The sequence below is a fragment of the Ambystoma mexicanum genome, chromosome 12 (genome assembly GCF_040938575.1).
Source record: "Ambystoma mexicanum isolate Mex_15411 chromosome 12, UKY_AmexF1_1, whole genome shotgun sequence".
Taxonomy (NCBI): domain Eukaryota; kingdom Metazoa; phylum Chordata; class Amphibia; order Caudata; family Ambystomatidae; genus Ambystoma; species Ambystoma mexicanum.
The window spans coordinates 1,037,954,226-1,037,980,524 of record NC_090936.1 but is presented as its reverse complement, the minus strand read 5'-3'; the positions used below and the strand labels follow the sequence as shown (position 1 = coordinate 1,037,980,524).

At 46.5% G+C, this 26,299-nt stretch overlaps 1 protein-coding gene across 1 annotated transcript in view; it reads left to right on the top strand.

Moving 5' to 3' along the window:
* Window positions 1–292: 292 nt before the first annotated feature.
* Window positions 293–26,299, top strand: part of SND1 (staphylococcal nuclease and tudor domain containing 1) — a 2,477,133-nt gene continuing 2,451,126 nt past the window's right edge. The window contains exon 1 of the mRNA XM_069629563.1: window positions 293–528. Coding sequence (XP_069485664.1) covers window positions 457–528 — 72 coding nt within the window. The 5' untranslated portion in view covers window positions 293–456. The remainder of the gene's footprint in view (window positions 529–26,299) is intronic.

Here is a 26,299-nt window from a genome sequence, read left to right as displayed (position 1 = left end):
GCTTTGTTATGGTTATTACTGGTGTCTTTTCATGAGCTGCTTGAAAAGTAAAGGTTAAGGGAAAGCATAATCCTTCCTCTAGGTGTCTTTAATAGAATTATGACTTTCTGTAGCGTGTGTGCTGAAATTCTGAACTCTGCTGCTGTCAGTGAGCTTGTCTTATTAGTCCGTCGTCTGGGTTCCTGCCACATATGAGATCACTTTCAATCGAGGCTTGCAACGCAGCACGAGTAGCGTCCCTCGAGCGTTGCTTCCGGGTACACTGTGCGCGCGCGCGCCCCCTTGTGTGTGTAGAGCGCGTGAGGCGATAAATAGCGTGTGTGTGGCGCCGGCCCGTCTTTCTGTGCTTGAGTATAAGTGTGCGCGGCTCCCACACCGGCCCCTGACAGCTGCCTGCCAGCCAGCACGCCTGCCCACCTGCACAGCCCCGCTCAGCAGTTCACTCTCCGACAAAACATGGCATCTTCAGGAGCAGCACCACCTCCGGCAGTGCCAGCGACGCCTCTGCAGAGGGGCATCGTCAAGATGGTGAGAAAGGGGGTCGGGGGTCGGGTCACATCCCTGCTTTGCTATCACCGTCTGCCACTCGGGGAACTCGTACACCGCTCGTCATCTTGCTGATGTCCCCTTCCTATATTTTAATTCTGCAGAATCTGCTCAGAACTCTGTACAGACTGTTCGGAACTCCCCATAGGTCCTTATCGCTGCACAAGCCCACGTGCAACCCTTGATCTGTAGTATTCATCACAGACGACCCTGCACGAGTCGTTAAGTTACCTACCTGTTGGAACTCTTTAAAGGTCATTGATTATTCCCGCTCACTTGCAACACTTCATTAATGGCTGATAGTCCCGCGTGAATCACACTGTGCAACTTCTCATCGATGGCATCATAGTGCAACGATTGACTCCCCTCCTTTAGCCTGTTATCCATTAGTTACAAACTTTCATTGGCGCTTAATACCTCTGTTGACCCGAATACTAGGTTTACTACCGCTGATCATTGCCAGCCGCATAACTAATCCAGCATGCACTCACTATAATAGTTTATGTAACACTCTTTAGTTCTCGTACAACTCACTACGGACACTTTTCCATTGCAAGCCTTCCTACACTATCATAACACTGCTTGTCATTATCCAGGCATAACCAAATAACTGTTCATAAATGAAGTTGTGCATAATCGACCAACTCCATGGATCTGTAATGGCACAACATAACCTCTTTCTAGTGCTTCGTTACTCTTCAATGATGCTACAGGACTTGCCTACCTAGTATTTTTCGCTTTGTACGTTTTTGGGAAAATGTACACTTCATAAATCGGCTATGCATAAACCGCTTGTATAATTTTATGTAACACAAGTAGGCTTGGTTAAATGGTGAACTCGGAATGCTCAATACACCCTACATCACTGAACCAGTTTTATAAGCATAAATCCCCGAACGTTCTTTCCTCATAAGACTTGTGTCCCTACAGACATCACCGCCCTGTGGTCGTTCATAGACCACTGTTAATTCTCTACATGAATTACTAGAGCCCCATTCATTGATTACAAGCCTTTTAAACAAGCTTGCATCCTTCGCAAATCAATAGTAATCTGAACCAAATCAGTGGCCTGACTTGTACCAATTTTAACTACTCGCAATTCATTGAGCAACCCCACAAATCAACCCAACATGTAATTCCTAAACTACGTGCACCCCTTCAGAAAGGAACATTGCAATAACCTTGATAGACCCCGTTGCATTAACCATTAATTTACCACCCTTGAATTGTCATAGATAACCGTGCATAGCTTCCTAACTCGGTATAAACTGCGACTTTCTACATCACGAAATGGAAGTTTGCCTGCCCCCTTTATAACTCATACATTTTCCTAGATGAAAAAAATGACTAACACCCGCTTAGCCCTCGCATTTCGAGCTCTGCAAATGCATAATTACTCTTCGTGGCTCCTGATAGTGTTCTGATCGTGAAACCTGTCTAAATATCTACAGTAACACGTTTATAACTCGTCTACAGATCTGATACAGCTACACTAATCTCTAGCCCATACCAGGTCTACATGTAAGTGGTTGCATTCCACAACATTGTAAATAAGTGGTGGTAATTTCCAGAGTTTCCTGTATAAACACTTGCAATGTACTTTGCTTTCTTGCATGCGCATGTGGAAATAAGGTTCTTTACATTCGAACAATGATCTGGGCTGATTTCCCACAGAATGGTTTACTTTTTCAAAAACATATTCAACCAATTTGAAACGTGTTGAGATCTGCTGCCCTATGTTTGTGTTGTACTTCACCAAGTTTCTAGATATGTTTAGTTGCATCAAAGCTAGGGCACTTCTTAAAACCCACATCTCAGAGCAGTGCTCCCCAGAGTTCAGCTCCAAACACAACACAAACTACCTTTTGTCTGAGAGCATCCAGACTAAACTGATTTGTATCTCCCTGAATTTGCTCACCCTTCTCGACCTGGCAGCGACCTTTGATGTGGTTTCCAATGGGGCACCTCATTTGACTGCAGTAAGCCATTAGTACTTTGAGCCAGGAGTTCTGCAACCTGCGGCTCGCCAGCTTTTGGTTTTCTAAACGCGTGATCCTTCTCCAGTGACAGCTACACGGATGGGAGTTCCCAGGGGTGCTCAGTCACCCTGTCAACAAAATATTTGCCAGATACTAAGCCTTCACTTTCTACTCTTGCCACCTTAGACTGCATGCCACAAAGTTAATGATTCCACTTGCAGAAGACCACATACTTATGGAAGTATTTCGAAATGTGCTTAAACTAATGGGATGTGACCTAGCAATTTAGCCTGGGCTGGGACCCCTAAGAGGGATAGGTACAAACCTGATCTGCGTACGGCCTTTCTGCTTCTATAATGGCCTTGCAGGCTAAAAATGGTCAGGTGTTGCTGAACAGGGCAGTGCTAGTGGTTAAGAACCTTCCTGCCATTTACTTCGTTTTGCTAACTCAGCGCAAGTGGGGAAGGTATACCCAAAGGTGGGTCCCACATCTGCTTTGCCTAGAGACCAAGTTATAGCTCACTGACTATCCAATGAGATTGACAATCTCTGGGCTTTCCTATGGTCTTGTGCAGAAGGAATGTGACCTGGTAGTTCTGGCTGGCCTGCGCCTTTGGTGGTGGAATCAAGCATGGTTTGTATAGCCTTTCCTCTTCTAACATGGCTTTGCAAAAAAAAGGGCATTGCATGTACAAGAGCAATGCCAGTGGTCATGATTTATTCAATGCCTTCCAGTTTTCAACCTTCAGCTTTGTTGGTCAAATTAAACTCTTCCAAAGCAGGTCTTCCTTCTACCCCATAAACAAATGCTACGCTTCTGAGAAATTGCCCTCTAAATCACTTATCTCATTCTCACCACATTCTAAACACCTGCGAGTTCACTCCGATGTTGATCTGAGCGTTTTCAAGTAAAGGAGAGCTCTGGGCTTCAATGTTTTGTTTACAACTCTGACAGTTCAGCACATACTTTTTACATAGTTAACACAATCCATGCTGCTATTGTGGCGACTACCATTATCTTAATGGACACTAAACCAACGTCTTTCACTCTGACACAAGCAGTTAAATAGCTATATCTGGGGCCTGCAACTTCTCTTCTGTTTTGACAACTCCCATGACCACACGCCATTAAGGCTGTTACAGATGGAGTTGTAGCCCTAAACATCTGGAGACCCAAAGGTTGCAGTCACCAGAGATGGTCTGCAAAAAATATACAACAGTTCAAGTCAAGCCCTTAAATTAAAACCAACCCAACCATGCTCTCACACAGGGATGCAGTCAACACCTTCAATCTAGCCCTGTTGTATTTTCACTCCTTCATTGATGGCACCCTTACTCATTCAAAGCTGAGCCCACCCATCTCATTGCAGAAAACCCTATCCCCTTTTACTGACTGCTGTAGATGGCTTGTGTTCTGAATAAGGATTTGGGTTGCCTTTGCTATGATCTGGTCCCTTGGGGATTCATGCCTCTTACTATAACACTGCCATCCAGCCAAAAAAGATGTTTGTTTCGTTTCATATCACTGATATTACGACGCCCACTTTCACCCCATCCTATATACAAAGCTCAAGACTACTGTTGATGAGTGAGTGGTAAACATTGTTACTTGGTTCCCACTTGTGTGCACTGCCCCTTAGTCTGTATCCCCTGGTTGATAGCCAGCTTGGAATGGACTTGGCCTTGTTGTGGTTATTCAGGTTTCATCCTGATCTTTTATCTTTATTTTTGTAAATTCTTTAGTAGAGCAGGTCACCGAAGCCTATAGGTGTTTTATGTTCTCAATCTTTACCATTTCAGACGGCCACTGCTGTAAAAACTGTGATATGATAAATGAACCATGATGCACAGTCACCTAATCAACTGTACAATACATGTGTAATGAAATTAGTTCACCAGATTTTTTGGCATAGCAATTACACTTCCTTGTTCTTAGGCCGCCCTCGTGCTGCTGTACCCTCGGACAGGTTTCGGAAGTTCATAAATAGTGCACTTGCCGCTCTTATATTTATAGCTGACAGACCTACAGGTTGCGCGGCTATAAGGTACAGAATTCAGTTGATTTGAATTTCCGCTTCATTCTTGATGCTATTCTTGGGCTGTTGTAAATTTGCCGTTTGTTTCACTGTGCTACAGCTTCTTTGAGATGTTTGTGCCACCAGGTTTAAAGTTGATCACCTAGCCAGCTTCTTATGTCACTTTCCATTCAGAAGTTGTTCTGTTGAAGAGCAGAGTACCCTTCGGCATAACACGTGTCCTAGTCTACACAAAGCTGTGCCAGAAAACCTAATCCACTACCAAAATACTGTTAAAAAAAAGTGCCATTTGGTCACATCATCGAGAGATTACCTAATCAGACTCCTTTCCTCTCGCTAGAAGAGGTGCAGTAGAATATTGCCCATAGACTAGATTTCTGATAAACAACTCCCCTGCCCAACCCCAAAAGAAGTTGGAGGCCCAGGGAAGTAAGTAGGTTTTTGCAGTCTGTTGTCTTGGGAATTCCAATCATACCCATGCCACAGCAGGCACCTCCCCATCTTCCCTCTACATTTTGCGCTGCACCCCATAGAATGCAGTTGAGCCCCACAATAAATATCGTGCAATTGTACGCATGGGTCAGTCACCTTTTCCTTCTCCTTTCCTGACCATCTTATCTATCCTGTCCTCATCCAAACTATCTACCCAACTGCCTGTCCCTGTCACAACTGCATGTTCTGTCATAGCCCTCCTTGCCCCTGATAGGCAAAGTGATTTGATGCCATAACCTATGACAGGAAGTGCTATACAAATGCTAGATAACCTAGAATGAGCGAGAACCCACCGTCACAATGCCTTTTCAAAAGCAGCCTGGTTAATGAAATTGAAGGTAATCCTGCTTGCATGGAAGAAGTCCAGTATTGCCTTGAAAATGCCTGCGCTTTCCTGACTGGTTCCACTTAAATTGACATACTGCGTTACAACGTGTTAAACACCTTGTAGTCTGCTCCCTCTTTCCAAGCATTGTCTGGAGGGCCATTATTGCCCCTGCTGTTGTCCTACTACCAGACTGAGTTCCTTTTGTACTCCTACAATTTAGCCTTGTTCAGAATCTTCGAAACAGCAACTTATGATGAGCACGAGGACCTTTTTTGTAGTTTATGGAAAATGAAAAAGGCCTCAAGCACTGTACTAAAGGTGCACCGAGAAATGAAACTGTCTATTTCTGTGCGCTTTACAAAGTAATGCGTTAGTAAATACATTGCAATGGATACTCATGGTTAAGGAGTTGGAAACAAGACACAGCACAATATGGACAGTTAATACTTGAGTAATTCGATTTTACAATGATGGGTTGAAGCATTAGCAATGTGAATATAGAGGGATTCTGCATCGATATCCAGGCTATGTGATGGTTGCAAACAGAGCTGGACCAAGGTTATGCGAAGTGATGGAAAGTGGTTGTAGGTCAAAGTTTCAAAACCAAAAGGATCGAATGCCTTTTGTTCGGCAGTCAAAGGCCCGAAAAAAAGGATCGAATTGTTCAACATTTAAAAAAAAAAAAAAAAAATTATGGGGGGGGTTCCCCCACCCCCGTTTTCTTCAGTAAAAACGCTTTTACCAACCCAAACTTAAAAAATATATAAATAAATAAAAAATTCGATCCTTTTGTATTCGAGCAAAAGGTCATTCGATCCTTTATTTTCGATCCTTTGACTGGACACCGTGGAAAGTGTGGCGCGCATTACATTGTTGAGAAAAGCAAAGGAGTTGGGAGGTGCGGGGGAGAGTAACATGAGGCAGTTGGAGCAGTAAAGACAGCTGGGGATCCAGGTGGTGGTTAGTGTCAGTGTGAAAGTTGTAACAGGGTTGTGTTTTAATATTCAGGATGTTAAGCCTGAAGTACTGAAATTTCAGGTTGCTGTCAAATGGAACCTGCAGATTGCAAGCCTTGTTGTGGGGGGGGGTTAAGCAGGTCTGGGTGAAAGGACATGGGAGAAAGGGTGTGGCATTGCAGACCAGGATATGATTACTTCCGTTTTAGAGATGTGGGACTGCAGACCATGCAGCACCATCCGTTGACTGTTAACAGACGATATCTTAGGTGGGTAGGAGAATTTTCTGGTGCCTTTGATATTGCAAATGGGAAACCAAAGGAGAAGAGTTGAAAGAGGTGTGGCGTGAGGGGACAAAGTACAGGCCTCTTTGACCCATACTGGGACCGTGTTGGTGCAGGATGTTCTGGGTGATGAAGTGATCAGTCACAGCGGCCACCCAAGTAAGGATTGTCTGTCCTCAAAGGGGGGTGGGAGGATCAATTGTGTAAAATACATTTGAGATAAAGGAAGAGAATAGATTCCAGTGACCATCAGTTGGCCGCCAGGTTTTCAATCACAGGGCTGAATAATTCACGTATGGGAACTTTAGAATTGTGAGGAAGCAGAAACAGGTTGATTGGCAGTCAGACATGTTTCTGCAAAATGGCATGAATTAGGTTCCATTGCTGCGGTGCAATGGGGTTGGAAGAAAAGAGCATAGATGCTGGTTCAGATTGGGTGTTTGGAAATTAAGCGAGTATAGCCAGGGGGACGAGAGCAGGGCTGGAGGAAGAAGGCAAGCAGACAGAACATACCTTTTCCCAGCGGTACAGGGAAGGAATCGCTTGTCATTCTTGAGATGCTTTTTCTGTAAGCTTTTGAAAGGCCAGTTATTGTGAATTCAGCCTTTCTTTTTTGTTGTACAGGTCGTCAGCATCCACAAACCATTCCATATAGTGCTCTAAACGGGTCATGTGGATGCCCAGATAGGGTGAAGCAGAATTTTACTTAATAAAATCAATTTTTTAAAGACAGTTGAGTGATGGTATAGAAGGAAGTTATCGAACATGAAGCCTAGGTGATGGACTCTTGGCGCTCTGCATTCAGTGGATATCTGATGTTTTGTCTATTATACTGTGCACATTACCACAGTAGAGCTCTTAAAGCACTGAGTTGGGACTCCGGCCAGGTTGGTGGGGGAGAGTGGTCAGTTGAGCGAGAGTGGAAAAGTTAGGGAGACAAACACCCAGACTTAACAGGTAGGAAAATTAAGACATATGGATAAGTGATGTTGATCTTAATCGTCGGGATGTGTATAGTTTTCAGTCTTTCCCAGAAGAAAATGTAATCAAAAGGGACAAGAGCTTCCCTTATTGGCCAGTAGAACTTTCATGGATGCTAACTAATGTGCTGCTGGTATTAAGTCGTGTTTTAGATGCATGAAGCCCTTCAGGTGTGGCCTTGGTTGGAGAAGAAACAAGTGTTGCCCCTCTGTTACTTGGTATTTGTAGAATGTCTCCTGCCATTGATATGGCCTCTAAGTGCTGTTGAGCACAGTGTACATGTTTATAGTGGCTACAAATGGAGTTGCACTGTTAAACATATGGAAAACCCTCTTTAGTATTAGTAATGCATGGATCTCTGTAGAGAAAATGTAGCCTGAGCTACTTCTGCCGGCTGAGTTCATTATACTCTGTGAAAGGCGGGGTGGCTCTGGGGCCAACAGTGTAGGTAGGGTGAGGACAGATGTCTCGCTGTATGCAGTGACAGTCTCGTATTTGACTGTTAAGGCTGCGTCATGCTTTGTTGCTTGTAGAGTGCTCTGCCAATGTATGACCAACATGGACTAGGTCTGCGCACTGTGGCTCAAGGTGTGGGTAAAATAAGGACTCTGTCGAGACTTGTTGGGCGCTCTCCTAAACTTGTAGGAAACTTGCTTTCTGTTTGGATATGTACAGAAAGCTAACGGCACTGATCACGGTTGGCGCGGGCGTTCTGGTTGGGATCCACCCAAGGATTGCGGGTCTGGCAGCAGAATGCCCCCCATCCCAGGTCCCTTCAGTGCTGGGCTCTAGTGATGCATGCGTTTCTTCCGTCCTCTTCTTTTCCAGGCAAGAGGCCATAAAGCACGAGTCGCTGTACCCGCGCCATGTGCAGCTGTGAACCTTGCCCCGTCTGCTGCACTCTCTACTGCACTCTAGGCCTTTGCTACCGTTGGTGTTGCTGCCTTTCTGCGAGTAGGGGCGGCCTGGTGCTAGCAGGGCGATTATTCGGTTATGTTGGGTTGGGGTGTGTAGCTACACAGTGACCTGTAATCGCTAATGTGTGTTTGGCGCTGGCGTGGGCAACCCCTGGGCAATGATTGGTTCTGTTGAAGCTGCTGTCGTGGGAGGCCTGAGGCAGGCGGGCGGCCGAGTTAAGGACACGTCTGTTAACTTCAGCCCCTGCTGGTTGGCAGCAAGCCTTCCCGCTTACACTGCTGCACTCCCTTCACGCTCATTACACGTGAGTGAACCATTTCCACTGAGAAGCGTTGCTTTTCAGAAATCGAGAATGAATCGAATCTGCTTTTACTTCGTTTCACGGAGTGGTCGTCACGTGTCTCTGTCGCACGCGTGTTGTGTACCTTTGAGGTCGTTGTGCCGTGCCCCAAGAGACGTGCATTCGCATTATTTTGTAGCGCAGAATATTCTGCCGGGTAAAGTTAATTTCGCCCATTTTGGGCAGATCAAATCCCACGTGAAGGCATGCGTGCCAGTGTCACCTCGTGGGTGCACATGCACCTTTCTGTCTAGGATTCCTGTGCCCTCATAGTCTGATATTTACAACTACAGATAGAGCATTTGCTAACACTACCGCAATGCCGGATGAACACCTAACTTTTGTAAAGCAGGAGTGCCAACAATTGACCATTTACCCGTCTCGTGAGGGTGGGAGATATTCAGGGGGAACGTTAGTCTTGGAGTTCAGGGGGCGGGGGGGAGAGAGAGTTTCGCGTTAATCTTGGAAGCACGATAAAGCAGAACAAAACAGGTTCGAATCCCGGTCCCGCGCTTAGAATAAAATGGGGGTGTAGGCGTTTCTCTGAACTTCGTATCCCACCTGCCTGATTGAATTGTAACAGAACGTTCTGCCCACGCTGGACTGCCACGCGTGGAGGCAGAGAGCACTAGCTACCTTCTAAAATACTCGCTGATGGCGCACTGTAGCAATGCTTTCACACTATGAAAAGAGATGAGTTTTCCTTTTCGCCTGATCGACCGTGTAATACGTTTAGTCTATTGTCGAGGTAACTTGTGCCCTTGTGCATTTGGAGGCCAGGGATGCCCTGTTAAGTGTGCATTGCTTTTTTGTGGCATGTGCTCTGTCCCTGGGGCTGATTGGGGGGCAGAATTGTGCACTGATCCTTATCTGCTGCAGAATGCTCTCTGGGTGAGTCGGAATGCCTCTGCCGCAGCTGCTTGGCTGTTTAGCGTGCCACCTGCATCTTTTGGGATGAAGAACTAGACTGAAGGTGTGGCTGCTATAGGGAAACGACCCGCCATTCGTAGCTGGGCATGTTTACGCCTGCCCTTTGTAGAAGTCTCCCTGTTCCAGCCAAATTGGCATTCGTGTGGTCCCTTTGGTCGCTCTATTGCATCCCTTACTGCAGCCTACTCTCGCCCACTATCTTGCATTCTTCAGAAGTCCTGGAAGCAGCCCATTGGCTTGGCTAAGTATTTTAAGCAACTAATCCAACATTCTTTTCTCTTGGCCTTTGGGCTCATAGTCTCCCTGAACCCCAAAGCATTTGAGCAGGGCAAGTGCAATGTAAGTAGCAAACTTAAAATTCTTTAGTGGATGGGATGTTGCAGACCTGTAATGCCTTACTACAATGTTGAATGTAACTGTCTCGTCCAGTGTAGCAGGTAAAGCACTACAGGTGGTCATTTGATTTTGAAACTCTTCACCCTTGAAAGGTCTTCTTTCAAAACCTAAATTTCTTGATCGGATCATTCTGGTTTTATAGTTTCCCATTAAATGTGTTTTTTCCAATTCGTTTTTCAGTTTTTCAACTGTGAACTGGACAGTTCACTATGGTCTTTCAGTGTTAAGCGTGCATGTAAGGGGTAAACATGTGATGTTACAAGCTACTAGTCAGGCATCAAGTAATTGACCCCTCAATTCTCTCCATGCACACAGCATACCATATTGTACTTGACAAGAGTCAATTATCCACATTTTGAGCCCTGATATCCTAGGAGCTCATCCTCCTGGGCTAACTTTTTTCTGTGTTTGCCTTAGAATAATTCTAATTTCTCATCACCCGAGTGTTCGATGGGTTGATTTACTACCTTGCTGTGCATAGCATTGCACATAGTTATGTCCCAGATATAAACCGCTAAGCACATTCTACGTGGTTATTTTCTTGTCTAGTGTTTTAGCAACACTGTTATGTTTGTCCACTGAACCGGGGGCGTGGCTAACCGCCATGTAGGAGAGACGTGTTTGGTGCAGCTCCGCACGATACGTTTAACGATCCGCCGCCAACTACTGCTTTATACGACTACAAACATCTGAAAACAGCACACAAGACGTGCGAAAGCCTGATCCGCCCGCTGTCGAAGTTTGGAAGCCCTGCGTCCCTCCGTTGGCCCGCAACGTCGAAAAGAAAAGAATGCCATGCGGGCACAGAAAATGGCGGCCATTGTGAGTCCCGGCCCTTTGCTGTAAGCAGAGCGCTGCGACCGATCTCGAAGGAGCTCGCTGAGGACCTGGGCACCTGACCAACGGTGATCCGAAGAGGGCGCCTGCACCCGCGGGGCCTGGACCTGCACGCCCGAGCCCCAGGCTGTCGGAGGGGGAGTCGGAACCGCCTCGGAGGAAATCGGACTGGGGCGGCGGCGGTGGCCCCCGCTGAGACCCGCACTCCCGCAACCACGAAGAAGAGCGGTAAGGAGTCGGAGGGGGGGAGCGCCTGGCACGGCCTTTATTACACCCCCACCGGACCCGAGGCAGGGGCCTCGAAGCCGAACAGCACCCAGCCACCCTGCTAAGCAGCTGAGGCACCCACACTCCGCTGGCATTGCCCGGCGGGCCGATGACCCACATCCCATTGGCACCCTGAGCAAGGCCCGGGGACAACCAGCGCACAAACACCGGGAGACAGGCCCCTCGGAACGCGAAAGCTTCCCCCCACACCAGCCGGCAGTACCGACACGCACAGGACCACCCACTCCGGGTATCCCTCGCACGACAGCGGACCATCAGTACAACCAGAGGCTACAGACCGCATAGTGCCTGCCGAGGACTGGGGGGCCTCGCGGCGGGGACATGACCACCAAGGGCGCCCGAAGCAAACAATGCCAAACCACCATGGAGTCCTTCGCGGCTGCCGGAGCGACTGGGCCCGAGGCGGCTCCCGCCCCTGGGGAGGCGCCGGGCGCCGAGACGCCCGAGCCCGCCAACTCCCAGCTACTAGAGGCCATCATGACTCTTCAAAAGACCCTGGAGAACAAAATAGACGCGGTCGCCATCGACCTGAACTTACTGCGGCAGGATGTGCGCTCCATCGCCAACAGAACGGACGCCTTCGAGATCCAAGTTCGAGACAACACTGAGTCCAAAACACAGCTTTTAAAGGAAGTGGACATTTTGGCGCAAAAGGTGAAGAACCTGGAAGACAGGGCTGATGAGGCCGAAGGACGGGCCCGCAGAAATAACATTAGAATCATCGGCCTGCCCGAGGGCATCGAGGGCAACGTCCCCACTAATTACATCGAGGACCTCCTCATACACGAAATTGGAGCCGGAAAACTGTCACAGGGCTTCACCATAGAAAGAGCCCACCGCTCCCTAGCCAAGCGGCCCCCTCCGGGGAACCCACCCAGACCCATAATAGCCAAAGTCTTCAACTACAAGGACAGGGAAACCATCTTGGCCTTCTCCAGAATGGGTGGCTCTATACAGCGGGACGCAGCAAAGATCGCAATATACCCCGACTACACCCTACAGGTTCAAAGGAGTAGGGCCCAGTTCCACCACACCAAAGCTAGACTCAAGAACGCAGGCCTGCGCTATTTACTCCTCTACCCGGCTAGACTGAAAGTCCTGCGCAACAACAAGGCACACTTATTTGACACCCCCGCAGAGGCCTGCGAATGGATGGATAGAGAACAGATCCCAGACATCGAACTGAAGCAACGCAGACCCTAGCCGCCCGCAGCGAGGGTCCCTTCCTCACTTCTCATGGACAGCACCCATCAACCACACAGCAACACGCCAGCAATGGCGGTAACACTGATGGTACTGGAGCGGCGCCGGACACGGCATACCTCTTGATAACATCCCCGGAGGCAACCCCTCCCCTACCCCCAGGCTAGTTTGGGTGAGTCCACCCGCCCGTAGGGCTCCGGAAGACCCAGGTCCGATGGGGCAGAAACGGAAAAGTCAGAGCAAGGGTAACCTCGCTAGACGTGTTGTGTTTAAAGTTAAGTTAGACGTTATTGTTCATGGGGGGAACCCCAAGTTGGGATTACAGTTTAAGCTCTCCACACGCCAGACCGGGACCACGCGCAACGGAATCGCCACCAGGCTGACCAAGATTGTCCAATACCTCAACCTCAGACTGTCCACAGCCCCACGACCACATCCAGACTATGGCTGAGAAGATCAGAGTCATGTCCTGGAACGTCAGGGGACTAAATAGCTACATCAAACAGCGCCGCATCCACGCCTACATGAAACGCCACAGAGTCGGAATCGCCCTCCTCCAGGAGACCCACCTAAGCGCCCCCAAGCTAGCAGCGCTAGCCAAAGTCTGGAGAGGCACCCTAGTAGGCTCCTCGTACTCCACATACTCCAGAGGAGTCTTGATATGGATTGCCCCCTCCGTCCCCATCTCGCTGACCCACACCAAAATGGACAACGAAGGCAGAATGGCCCTGGTACAGGGCACCATAGAAGGGCGTGATATGCGCCTGATCTGCACCTACGCCCCGAATCATGATGCAACTGTCTTCTTACGCTTGCTGTACACCCGGCTGTCCCCGAGTAACGAATGCATAACAATATGGGGAGGCGATAACTGCACCTTAGACCCTCGCATAGACAGATCGGATAGCAAGCATGGTGACCCCTCCCCACCCGCCAGAATACTGAATGCCCTCACGCAGCAATACGCCCTGAAAGACATGTGGAGAGCACAAAACCCCGAAACCAGAGGCTACTCCTTCTACTCCCCCCCCACATAAGGTTCACACCAGAATAGACTGTTTGTTCGTTAGCGAAGAGCATGCGGCCAGATTTGAGGACACGCAGTACCTGGCCAGAGTGCTATCGGACCACTCCCCCCTGATGACCTCATGGGCGATCACAGCCCCTAGACCCCCCATCCCAACATGGAAACTAAGAGGCGAAGCGCTACTAGACAAAGCCTTTAATGAACAAATCAGAGAGGGCACTACACAATACTGGCAAACAAACATTGATAGTGTCCAACACATAAGTACAGCATGGGAAGCCTATAAAGTGGTAACAAGAGGGGAAATGATAGCTGCCGCTGGAGGGGCCCTAAAACTCATCACGTCCCAACTAGCGCACTCCGAAGCCGAACTCCAAGCCCTCGAAGCAACACCATCCCCTGACCCTGCCCATACGCACAAATTGATCGAACTCAGACATGCCTGACACACTGGGAGACACTGGGGAAACTAAGCTACACCAAATACACTGAAAGGAACCACGCCCTAGGCGATAAACCCGGGAAACTACTCGCGTGGCTTTACAAGAGGGAAACCCCCAGGCACCCCATCTGCTCTATCCGTAACATAGATGGCCTGACCCTCTACACGCAAGTGGGGATTAATGCAGCGTTCAAGGAATATTATCAAACCCTCTATTCCGATCCCGCCCCGCCCCCAGACTCCGCAATTGAAGATGTCCTGGATATCATCAGGCTCCCTTGCCTGGCAGACCAGCTGGCAGACCCCCTCGGCGGCCCTGTCACCCCAGACGAGATTATGGCCACCATCAGATCACTGCCCTCGGGGAAAACGCCGGGACCAGACGGCCTCCCAGGTGAATTTTATAAAGCCTACGAGGACATACTAGCCCCCCTATTGTCCAAAGTATACAACAAGGCGTACGAAAAAGGCCACCTCCCCGACTCCATGGCTGAAGCCACCATCATCCCTTTACTTAAACCCGACAGATAGCACTGACTGCGGCTCGTATCGTCCCTTGTCCATGCTAAACGTAGATAACAAAATCCTTACAGCACTACTGGCCAGGCCAGAAGGCTTCAGGCAGCCATCCCACACCTCATACACCAGGACCAAACGGGTTACGTGCAGGGCCGTTCCATCTCAGAGAACCTGCGCAGGCTGCATCACATCATACACAGCACAAACAGCATACCCGGCAAATACGCTGTTGTGTCCCTCGACGCCTCTAAGGCCTTTGATTCTGTCCGATGGAAATGGCTCTACGCCGCCCTATCCAAGATGGGGATCGGTCTGGCTTTCACGAATTGGGTCAAACTCATCTACACCAATCCCACCGCCAGAGTGCGAACCAATAACACCTTTTCAGAAAAATGGAGCCTGGCCAGAGGCACCCGGCAAGGGTGCCCCCTATCCCCTTTGCTCTACATCTTAGCGATCGAACCAGTGGCGGCATACCTCAGGCAGGAGTACGGAGACGGGGGTATAATGATAAATGGAGTGACCCACCTCGTTTCCATGTACGCGGACGACATGCTCCTCTACCTAAAAGATCCCAAACACATCCTCCCCTACATTCTTGAAACCCTAGATGGGTTCCACAGATGCACCGGGATCTAGATCAATCACAGCAAGTCTTGCCTATTCCCCCTGGCTGCCCTTAGCGAGACTGAGAATGAACACCTCCCCCCACTAGCCCTCAAATGGGAACCCACCACATTCAAATACCTGGGTGTCATGATCCACCGCGACCCCGTAGCCGAACACGCACTAAACACCGGCAGGGCAAAGGAAGGCCTGGCTAAATCAATTGACTTCTGGTGCAAACTGCCCCTCTCGATGGCTGGTAGGGCGGGACTCCTTAAAATGGTGGCACTCCCGCGCCTTCTACACTTTTTCACCAATGTCCCTTACAATATCGCGCAACATTTCTGAGAGACCTGAATAAACTTTGTAGGAAACTTCTATGGCGGGAAGGAAGGCACAGAGACGCCCTAGACATAACACAGAGACATTACGACAAAGGAGGCCTAAAAACCCCCAACTTTGAGCTCTACTATATAGCAGCCCAGCTCAAGCACGTGATTCAGTGGATGGCTGACGACGCCTCAACGGACACACGCCTCTTACAGCCCCCAGACACACCCTGGTTGCTCAGGGACCTTCTCTGGATCAAACCAGCGCCAAAAATGCATAATACACACCTAATTCGCCTAGGCACCCAGATCTGGAATCGGGCCTGCAAATCGGTCAAGCTGACCGACCCTTACACCCCACAAATCCCAATAGCTGCCATCATGTCCAACAGGCCAGAGGACCGAAAGGCGATCCGGAACATATGGGAACCCTCCGGTGTCGCCACCCTGGGTGACCTGGTGGATGACCAGGGCATCCACACATTTCCTGAGCTGCACGAGTTGACAGGGGTCCCGCTGGGTCAGTTCCTCCTACACGGGGCGGTGTTGGAAAAGCTCAAGAAGCGATGGCCAGATGCAGAATCCCTCTGCACTGGGCACGAGGCCATCGAAAACTTGCTGAGCGTCGCAGGAGGGCACGAAACCTCGAGGCTCTGAGATCCTAATTGACAACACCACACTTAACGAACTCAAATGTAAAGGCAAATGGGAATCTGAACTAAACACGCAGTTTGGAGACACGGAATGGGAAACAACACAATACCACAAAAGAGTTTCCAGGAATGCCCGATTCCAGCTCATTCAATTCTATATCATCCACAGAGCCTACCTTACCCCAGCTGTCATCTCAAGATTCAGCGGCACCGGTGTAGCGACGTAGCCCCAAGTGCCAAGAACCTGCACCCTCACTGACCCACATGTTCTGGGCCTGCCCGGCCATACAGACTTTCAGGTCCCAAATTCAAGCTAGGGTAGCAGAAGAGGACATAACGCTGGACGTGCAGTCCCCCAGGGCCTGCTTATTGGGCTCATACCCGCGAGGCAAAAAGAACAAGCCCCTTAACAGACTCAAGGATTTAATGTACATTCTGGCAAAAAGGCGTATCGCCATGGCCTGGAAGCGCCCCAGCGCCCCTAGACTTATAACATGGTGGGAAGACCTCCGTAGATGGACTGTGGCCGAAACCGGGGCCTGGGAGCTGGCGCACCGACAACAAATTGATTCGGAGGACCTTTTACAATGGATAGCCCTTACAGCAGCTCTGTTCCGCCCTAAAGAGAACAGCTCCTCAGGCGAAGACCTGGACAGCCCAGGCTCACCTTAGCACAAACAATAGACTGCCCAACGTCCCGGTCTGGGTTTGCATTGGGGGGGAGGGAAGGGGGGAGTTACTATTGACACATAACCGATTACTATGTTGATGATGCTGGTTGTATTGTATTTTGAAAAAACAATAAATATATTTAACAAAAAAATGTTTGTCCACTGAACCATGTAAATGTCATTGAGAACAGACTAGCCCCCCCAAGGCGGGTACGTTTTACGAGGGTTGACTCAGTTGAATCTTGGTGTTCTGTGTGTGGTGGACAAAACACTTTTTTCACAAGGTACACTAACCCAATTGTGCAGTTGCTTTTCTTGCATTAGAACACTAAGCAAATCACACCTTTTTGTGGAGGGTGGGTCAGATTGTCTCGGCTTTCACAGAGTGTTTTTGTGAAAACCAGTTGTGTGAAATGTAAAGTTCTGAGCCTGTTCACACAAATCACGCATTGCTGTTTAAGCCATAGGGTTTTTCAAGGTCCTTTGCAGCACATTTGGTGTTGGCATCTCACACGTGTTGGTATAACATCAGAAAAGACATGCCTTCATCTGAGGCCAACATCATTGTATAGGTCAGAGGTCTGCATTGCAACCTGTAGCTTTCTGGGTGTTTAGGACTAACGAGAAAATTTGGTAGAGGAGGTGCACTCTGAGTTTATATTTTCTTTGTGTTAGTCTAAGTCTCTGTGAGAATTAATTTGAATACTTAGGTGCAATCTGTTAAGCCTGTGCTACCAGACTAAAAAACGGAGTGAATTGTATATGGTCAACCGTTGTATCGGAAAACATAACAGATGCACACTTTTGTGCTGCACTACGACAGCCAAATATTCAATTAACTTCACGTGTATGACAACTTGCTTATGTAAAAAACACAAACTTGTATGTGTTTATTTCTTTCGTAACAAGGATTTTCTGTTATCTCATTCAGTATATCATAGGCACATTGCATCTTATATTGTCATATACAAACTTGTTCGTGTATGCCTGTTTCAATAATAATTTTTTTTCAATTACAGTTTTAATCACATTATGATTCTTGTCACGAAGTCCAGAATCCAAGGCGCAGGAGCGACGTAGTACCAACCACCCCCACTTTGGTCGTGGAGCCCGCAAGTCAGGGCTTACACGGGTTTCCTGGACCAGAGCAGGGAAGGAGGGTTAGGGTCTCGATGGTTGGATAGGTAGAGGGAATTAGGTAAACCGGATTGAGGGTGAGGTAGAGGTTATGGGTGGGAATGGGTTTTTTGCAGGGAAAGATTGGTTGCTGCGCACTTTTGTTCTGGTGTCCTCAGCCTTACTAACTACTTGTACATAAGCACCAATTTGCACATGAGAACATTCTCACACTCCCTAACCCTAAGTCATCAGATCAGTACAGGAGTTAGCATGCAACTTAGCTCTGGTCTTGTGTCTTGTCCGTTGAAAAGCAGTCGCGTCCTTGGCACGTCTGAAGGATTGTTCTCAAAAGCTCCAGGCTAAAAGAAAGTAACAAGCATTAAAACATGCCCTCTGTCATTGTCTGCATTCACCTCATGCAATTTCCACTCTCAGTCACACACACTAAAATGCCCCCTCAAGGCCTGTATCGTGCTATTGCACTTATGCTACGCAAGCGATCTTCCTGCAGACCCCTGCAAACGTGAACGAAAATACACAAGCGGTCTTCCTGCAGACCCTCGTGATCATTTTGTGCTTTTAAACTGTGGTAGGTATCTCCGGTACTGTATTTTCGCCTCACGGGTCTGCTATGGTCTCCAAGAGGCGGAAAAACCCCAAAAGACAAAATCACCTGTGCACAGGTTAATTTATCCCAAAAGAATGCCGCCGGCGCATTGAGCGCCGAAGTTAGGCCACTTAGCTTTTCGTAGCGGTGCAGGGGCTCTGGGTGGGCAAGCGATCCCCCCCGCACTTCCCCCTCGATCCCCCTGGGCCCTTAGCAAGGAGGTGTACTTATCTCGTGTGGGCGAGGGGCCGGGCTGGTGCTCGGGTGGGGCTGGGCCCCTCGCGTGTAATTTTGCAGGAGCTCCGGTCCAAACGTCTTGTCGGCAAGGAGTCTCAAGCGCAAGCCCCATGCTCGGGGCTCTGCGCATGCGCGATGGGGCAGCCGCGCCCTTCCTGGTCTTTGATTGGTCCAAAACGTCCCTGGGCATGCTGGGGTTTGTAGTCTTTCGGCGCCGGCTGCTGGGAAACGCAGTCTTTAGCCTCTTTCTCCTACACATGGGGCAAAGCAGCCTTTTGTATGGTTGCATCTTTATTTGTCTCTCCCCACCAGTGCCCACAACAGTGCCCACAACACCCCTGCGCCCAACCTGTCCTCGTCTCTGCCTACCTGAGTCCCTGACAATTCTTCAACAAACAATACTTCATTCATTTGTAGTCAAATTGTTCCAAAATGTCTTGATATCCTTGGTTTATTGTCCCAGTTTTACACAAGCCCTCTCGCAGGCTTTTAGGATTCTGACCTATGGGTTCCACTACGCGTTTCGGGCAATGTGTTCGCCCTTCTTCAGGTGGGGATATTTTTTTCTCTTTTTTCTGCAAAATCAATGTGTACAGATATCTGCATTAGTTTCTATTACTTTCTGCAATCATTCTAAGTATACGTCTGACAGTTAACACTTGACTAACCTTGGTCCCGGTGAACCGGTATGTGGCAATACTCTGCACACTTCTGTGTGGTGACTGTGTGTCTCTTAATTTCTCTTTTGTACAACTTATTTTCAGAGTTTCTCCCCTATAGGAGATAAAGTTAAAAGCCTGGATTCAGTCATGTATTCTGTGGGGAATCATACTAACACTGCTTCTTTCATTTGAGCTTTTTGTGAAAAGTAGTCAGATCACAAGTGGGATCAGTCGCTAAAATCAGCGCTGAGTCCCACTATGTGATCCGTATTACAGATATTGCTTCTTTCATTCATTCTTTATTTGGTGAAAAGTAGTAAGATCACGAGTGGGATCAGTCGCTAAATTCAGCGCTGAGTCCCACTCTGTGATCAATATTGCAAACAAGTAAGACCTTTGCTGTTTAAAAGACTCACCGTTCGGTGTGGGGCCCGTCTCATGTATATGCGGTTGCGGTGTTCTGTGTCCAATGTTATAAGCGTTCCTGGGTTAAGATCCCTCCGGGGATTCCTTCACTCTGTTCATGGGGCTCGTGGGTTAAAGGACACTCGTCCCACACGGTGGATGCGGAGCGTCCTACTGTGGATGAATGTGCGAGGGCAAAAGGAGTCCCTCGCGGTACGGAGTACTTTCGTTTCACTCGCATTCGCGGTTTCACCGCTGTTTGATTCCTGTGTTCTTTTCCCCGTAATGATGGTGTTGCCGTATGCTGGGTCCTACATTAAAGGGTTTCTAAGCAACCACTCTATGGCTGTGTCTACTGACTTGCCTGTTTTGGTTCACGGCGTAATTAAAGGCGCCATGTGGTAATAATGTACTTGCTGCACTGTCTTTCATGTAATGAGTTCTTGCTCGTTGCCTACATGTTGTCTGCTATATTGTCTATTCGGGGGCCTTTTTCATATTCGCCATGTGCGGTCGGTATGTTTAATGAAGATTACCAGCATGGCTAATTCTGAATACTTTCCCTTTTACATTCAGATAATTTTCAATATAAACAAAGCCCATTAGCATCCATTGCAGTATATTCAGATGTACCACCAATTCAATACATTTGATATAAATCCTTTTGAGAAGTCTCACTTAAAATTTTTCTTGATTATACATAACTGTTGTAACCAATGGTATATTTACCCTTTAACCATGTGTTATCATACAAAATATATTTTGGTACATCTTATATATGACAATTATTATAATACAATATCTTCAATCTTTCTGATGGTTAAATAACAGATCACCACGTGCATTACATTCATGGATGTTGTAAGTCCTGATCAGTACATTTGTGAATGTTTTACTACAGTTTGCATAGAATTAATGACTCTAAGTTTCTTTTATTCACATTGTTAGTTTCACCCACATTGTCCAATCTATCCAAGGATTGATAGTTCGTACTGAGGCAGTTTCCCTCATCATTTATGGCCTTTCTAACTTTTCTCAGGGTAGATATGCCTTGTGATGAATTCACAAGAAACAATTTAGGTCCCATTCCATGTTCATTCCCCTTGGGTACATGCTATCAAGTTTTTCTATCCAGAATATTTCTTTGTTGGAGCATTTTGTTTAGATTACCTCCCCTCCTGGGTAATATCACATGTTCCAGTAGGACAAACTTAATTTGTGCAATTGTGTGCTTTTCTTTCACAAAATGTTGGGCCACTGGGGATTTTTCTGATTTCTGTCTGTTAGATTTATGCTCACACCATCGCATCTTGGCTTTGCGTCCTGTAAGTCCCACATAAAGTCCACATGGACATTTGATTCCATAAATTACATTGCTGGTATCACACGTTGAAGTGTGATGGAGTTGGATTCTTTTTCCATTATGGGGGTGGCTATTCTCATTTCCTTTGATTAGGTTATTACAGCAATTGCAATTGTTACATGAGATGGTTCCTTTGTATATTGTTTCATTTTTCTTTTTGTGTCCAATGTCTGATTTCATTAGATGATCTCGTATAGATGGGCTTTTAGCATACGCAAATAATGGTGGTTTAGGAAACAGTTCTGCCAGTTTGGGATCTAGTTCCAACAATTTCCAATTTTTAGTGAGGATTCTTTTAATCGAATTGCTCTGTTGAGTACGTGGTTACATAGACCAGTTCAGTAGCTGTATTCTTTATTCTTGGTAGCATTGCTTCTGTCCTTGATGTTCCTTTTACTTTGGCTGCATGTCTAGATACTGTGTCTGAACTGTACCCCCTTTCCAAGAAGTTTTTTGTGAGATCTCTTGCTTTGATCTCATACTCTTCCTCATTTGATATAATTCTTCTGTATCTCAAACTGATTTAAGGGAATGCTTTTTATTGTTTTCTTGGGATGGAAACTTGATGCCAGTAATAAACTGTTTCTATCGGTGGTTTTCGTAAAGATTGTTGTCTCCAGTTTGTTGTCCTTTAGGTAAACCTTCACATCCAGAAACTCAATTGATGTTTGACTGAATTTGTGTGTAAATTTAATTCTTGGTGTGATTGTATTCATGTATGTGAAGAATTCATTTAACTCGTCCACTGATCCGTTCCAGATTCCAAACAGGTCATCTATGAACCTCACTAGGCATTTAAGTTTGTTCTTCCATCTCGGGTTTTGTAGTACAAATCTTTTTTCTAAATATGCCATATAGGTGTTTGCGTAACTTGGGGCCATGGCAGCCCCCATAGATGTTCCTGAGATCTGAATAAAGTACGAACATAAAGTAGTTATTGTTCAATATGATCTTCAGTAATTTCAATATGAATAAACGATCACACCTGACTGTTTCTCTTGTATTTAGTAAAAGCCATTCCATGGCTTCGAGCCCTCCCTGATGATAGATGTTCGTATAGAGGCTCGTCCCATCCATTGTGAATAGAATGTGGATTCTTTAAATTTGATAGACTTCAATATTGCTAGGAAGTGATTTGTGTCTTTGATATAGGTAGTCGCTTTCTGTGTTAAAGGTTGAATTAATTTATCCACATATTGTCTCCTCGTCCTTGGCAACAGGGAGGTAATCCCAAGGACGAGCCCTTGGCACTTAAGGGGTTAACGGAAATGGGATGGGAAATAGGACATGGAGGTACAACCAAAATAACCTCTTTCACAATAGAGCAAGAGGACCACATTCCTTGGACTATTCCAACATATAGAGAGGATCAGTGTTTAAGTACAGGCTTGGACAAGCCGCTAAGCGAGAGCTAAGGCCGGCAGAAGGCATTCACTGGCTCAGCAGATTTGGTTATGCCACTTGTTTTTCTCAGGTTTGCCTTCCATGCCCTCTTGAATGATCAGACAGTCGAGAAGTTTCAGTTGCAACATTCTGCCACAAACTGCCATCGATTTCTTCCTGTGTTCACTTTATTGGAGGGATCGAGTTTCAGGTTTGAAGACCTAATCAAACGTAGTTGTCACTTGGGCTAGTAGAGTGGAAGGTGGTTAGGTACGTAGTGGTGGGAGCATGCTTATGTACATGCATATAGATCTATATCTTATGCTTATAGCATTCTATGTATCGTCTTATAGCGTGGATGGCCCACATTATGGTTCTGTTTACTAACTTCGGAAGGATGAATGATTGAGTTGCGTCCCTGATAACATTTTTGACCTTTAAGTTATCCACATCACTGCAGTTGGATGTATTAGTCAATTGTTATCAACTTTATCCATGTATTATGTGGAAGTAGAAAAAGCAGTTTAAGCCAAGTCCTATGTGCCACATCGCCACCCAGTAGCCATCTGTTGAAGTTCACTTTCAGTTCAGAGCCACATTACCAAGGAATTGTGGGTATGTTAATTAGGTAAAATGCCAGACCTTTAGCACCATATTTATTTATTCACATTTATACAGCGCGCAACAGTCCAGAGGCATCGTGGCACTGTTACAGACAGCATGCTTAATTACATAGTACAAAGGCATTTTTTTCCAAAATACAGAAAAACTTGGTGGCCTAAGTACAGGAAGAGGGGATGGGGCAGAATAGGGCAGGAGAGGGGATGTGTTAGTGTGGTTTTTAACATCATCCGGACGGCTGGGAGGGAGGTCTTGGCTCTGAGACCATTGGGTAGGGTATTCCATAGTTTGGGGGCTATGTGTGGAAAGCTGATCCTGCCTGCTTGGGCCCTGTTGATGGGGGTGGGGTATGTGTAGTTGGCTTGAGTAGCAGACTTTTAGGGCGTGTGGAGGTTGTTCTAGAGATGGTCTCAGATAGGTGGGGCTGCAAGTTTTTTAAAATATATTTACAGAATATTTACAATTGTAAAAAAATCATACAAATACATAACAGTATATATACAAGTTCACTCAGCGAAAGAGAAAAAAAGTTCAACAATGATCTTCCCCCATATCTTGTCATAAAAAGACCATTTCAGTTTATAAATCAACTTTTCAGTCTGAGAGTTTGTGCATTTCCTCTGTCCAATTATCAAATGAAGGAGAAATCCTCCTCTTCCAGCCCCGAAGTATCAAGTGCTTGGCAACATTGGCTCCCCTAAAAAGACATTTTTTGTGTGGGAAGAGCTGAGATCACAAATTTCAGTGTAATCGCCTAATATCGTCTTGAAATCCAAATTTGGATCCCCACCAGAAATAGCATCACAAACTTCAGACCAGAAACCCTGACACAACTCCACAACATATGTTCCAACGAACCAACTGCATGCATACAACCCCAACATTCATCACTATCCATCATACCTCTCATTTTTAGCTTCTCTGGACACCAATAAACACGATTAAGAATTTTTAGTTGACGTGTCCTTTCTCCTAAGTTCAAAGAACACAAGGAAACATTCTTACAAATATTTCGCCAGCAATCGGATGTGATTTCAGAGCCGATCCTCATACTCCAAACATTCCGCAGTGCATCATTATTACGATAGTTTGACGCATTCAATTGATAAATTCTACTTGCCAAACCACCCCCATTCTTCTCAGGTGTTGCAAGAAAAATATTCAAGTCCACCGTATTAGTCCAATCAACTTCACCTTTTGCCCTCTTCAAACGTTTGTAGGCCGAGTCCGTCAGATCCCAAAAATCCCACTTCTCCCTCAACTCATTTGCAGACATCCATCTACCATCCCTCCCAAGATCACCAATCAGTTTAATACCAGCAAAAAAACAATCCGGCCAAAAAAAGGTTGCCCTAATCCTAGGATTCAGCCAAATGGACGCTCGTAAACACCTGAGCATCCATACCCAAAAGTACCAAGAAGCTCACTCCAAGCAGTGCGTAAAGATGCCGTTACGAATGATCTGTAACCTCTATCCTTAGAATTGGTAGTTAACGCCTCCAGTCCAAGTGGACCAAAGCCATTTGATTCCACCAAAGCCCAGCGATCTGGATTTGCACTCAAAAAGGGAATGAATGAATGTGAAAAAAAGGCCAAATGATATGCCATAAAATTCGGAACTCCCAGTCCACCTTCATGAACTGGAAGTTGCAGTTTCCAAATGCTAAATCTCAGGGGTTTCTTGTCCCACAAAAATTCTTGTATGAGACGGTCTAAATCTTTCCAATAGTGATTACTGATTTTCAAAGGCAGCATACTTGTCACAAAATTAACCTTTGGAGTCAAATTCATTTTAAGGGCGTTTACCTTACCCCATAATGACGAATTAAGAAGTCCACCTTTCAAGCGCCATTCTGCACTCCCGAGTAATTTCACACATATTCTCATCAACCATACTCGTAACTGAGGACGTAAACCAGATGCCCAAATACTGCAGTCGTAAGTCACACCATTTAAATCCCAAACCGGTCACCAAAGATTTATCACATCGAAAAGAAAGAGGCAAAACCTCAGACTTTAACAAGTTCACCTTGAATCCAGAGGATGCGTAAAACTCCTGCAAAATTTGCATCAAACATGGGAGAGAATCATCCAAATTCCTAAGAACCAACAAAAGATTGTCCGCATAAAACCATGTTTTCTGTGTAATACCCCAACAACTCACTCCTTCCAAACCAGGATCATTTTTCAGAGACAGCCAACGGTTCAATCGCCAAAATAAACAAAAGCGGAGAAAACGGACATCCCTGGCGAATTCCCCTTTCCAAAACAAAGCTTTCAGATTTGATCCCATTAGTATTGATATCAGCTGTCGGATAAGAGTATAAAAGCTCAATCCACGAAATAAACTCCATCCCAAGATGTTTTTCTTGCAAAACAATTCCAATTAAGCCGCTCAAATGCTTTCTCTGCGTCAAGGGAGAAGACAGCAGCATCACAATCAACCTCAGTAGCTCTCTCAATAGTGTGAACAATTGTCTAATATTACTCAAGGTGCTTCTATTCCTCATAAAATCAGACTGTTCTACACCAATCAATTTTGGAAGATGTTTCCAGTCGCAAAGCCAAAACTTTAGCCAGAATTTTATTATCAGTATTGATGAGACTGATAGGGCGGTAGAGACTGATAGGGCGGTAGTTCGCCGGATAGTTGGCATCTTTCCCTTTCTTCAAAAATACCAAAATAGAGGCATGTCTTGTGCTGTCAGGCAGCATCCTTATCGACTTACTAGCAACAAACATATCCCTTAAAAGTTCGAGAGCTGAATCTGGAAGAATCTTCTAAAATTCACAAGGAAGTCCGTCGGGACCAGGGGATTTACCAACGTTCAATCTAGAAATTGCAGCTTTCACTTCATGCGAGTTAATTGTCTAGCAGTTTTATACATGGCTTTTTGGCTTTCTCAGCCTAAGCTCTCAATGTTAAGACAACTGCATACGAGCTTCACATTTTATTCGGAGAGCCTCACATTGAGGTATGACCCATGGAGTGGGTCCATGTGGTAATGATGTCCACAAAAAGGCAGATTAATGGCTGCAATTGCTTTTCCTAAAACAAGAAAGAAAGACTGGTCAACATTCTGTTTTTCCATATTTTATTTTTAAAAAGTAAAGGTGGGGGAACACTTAAAAGCGGCCTCA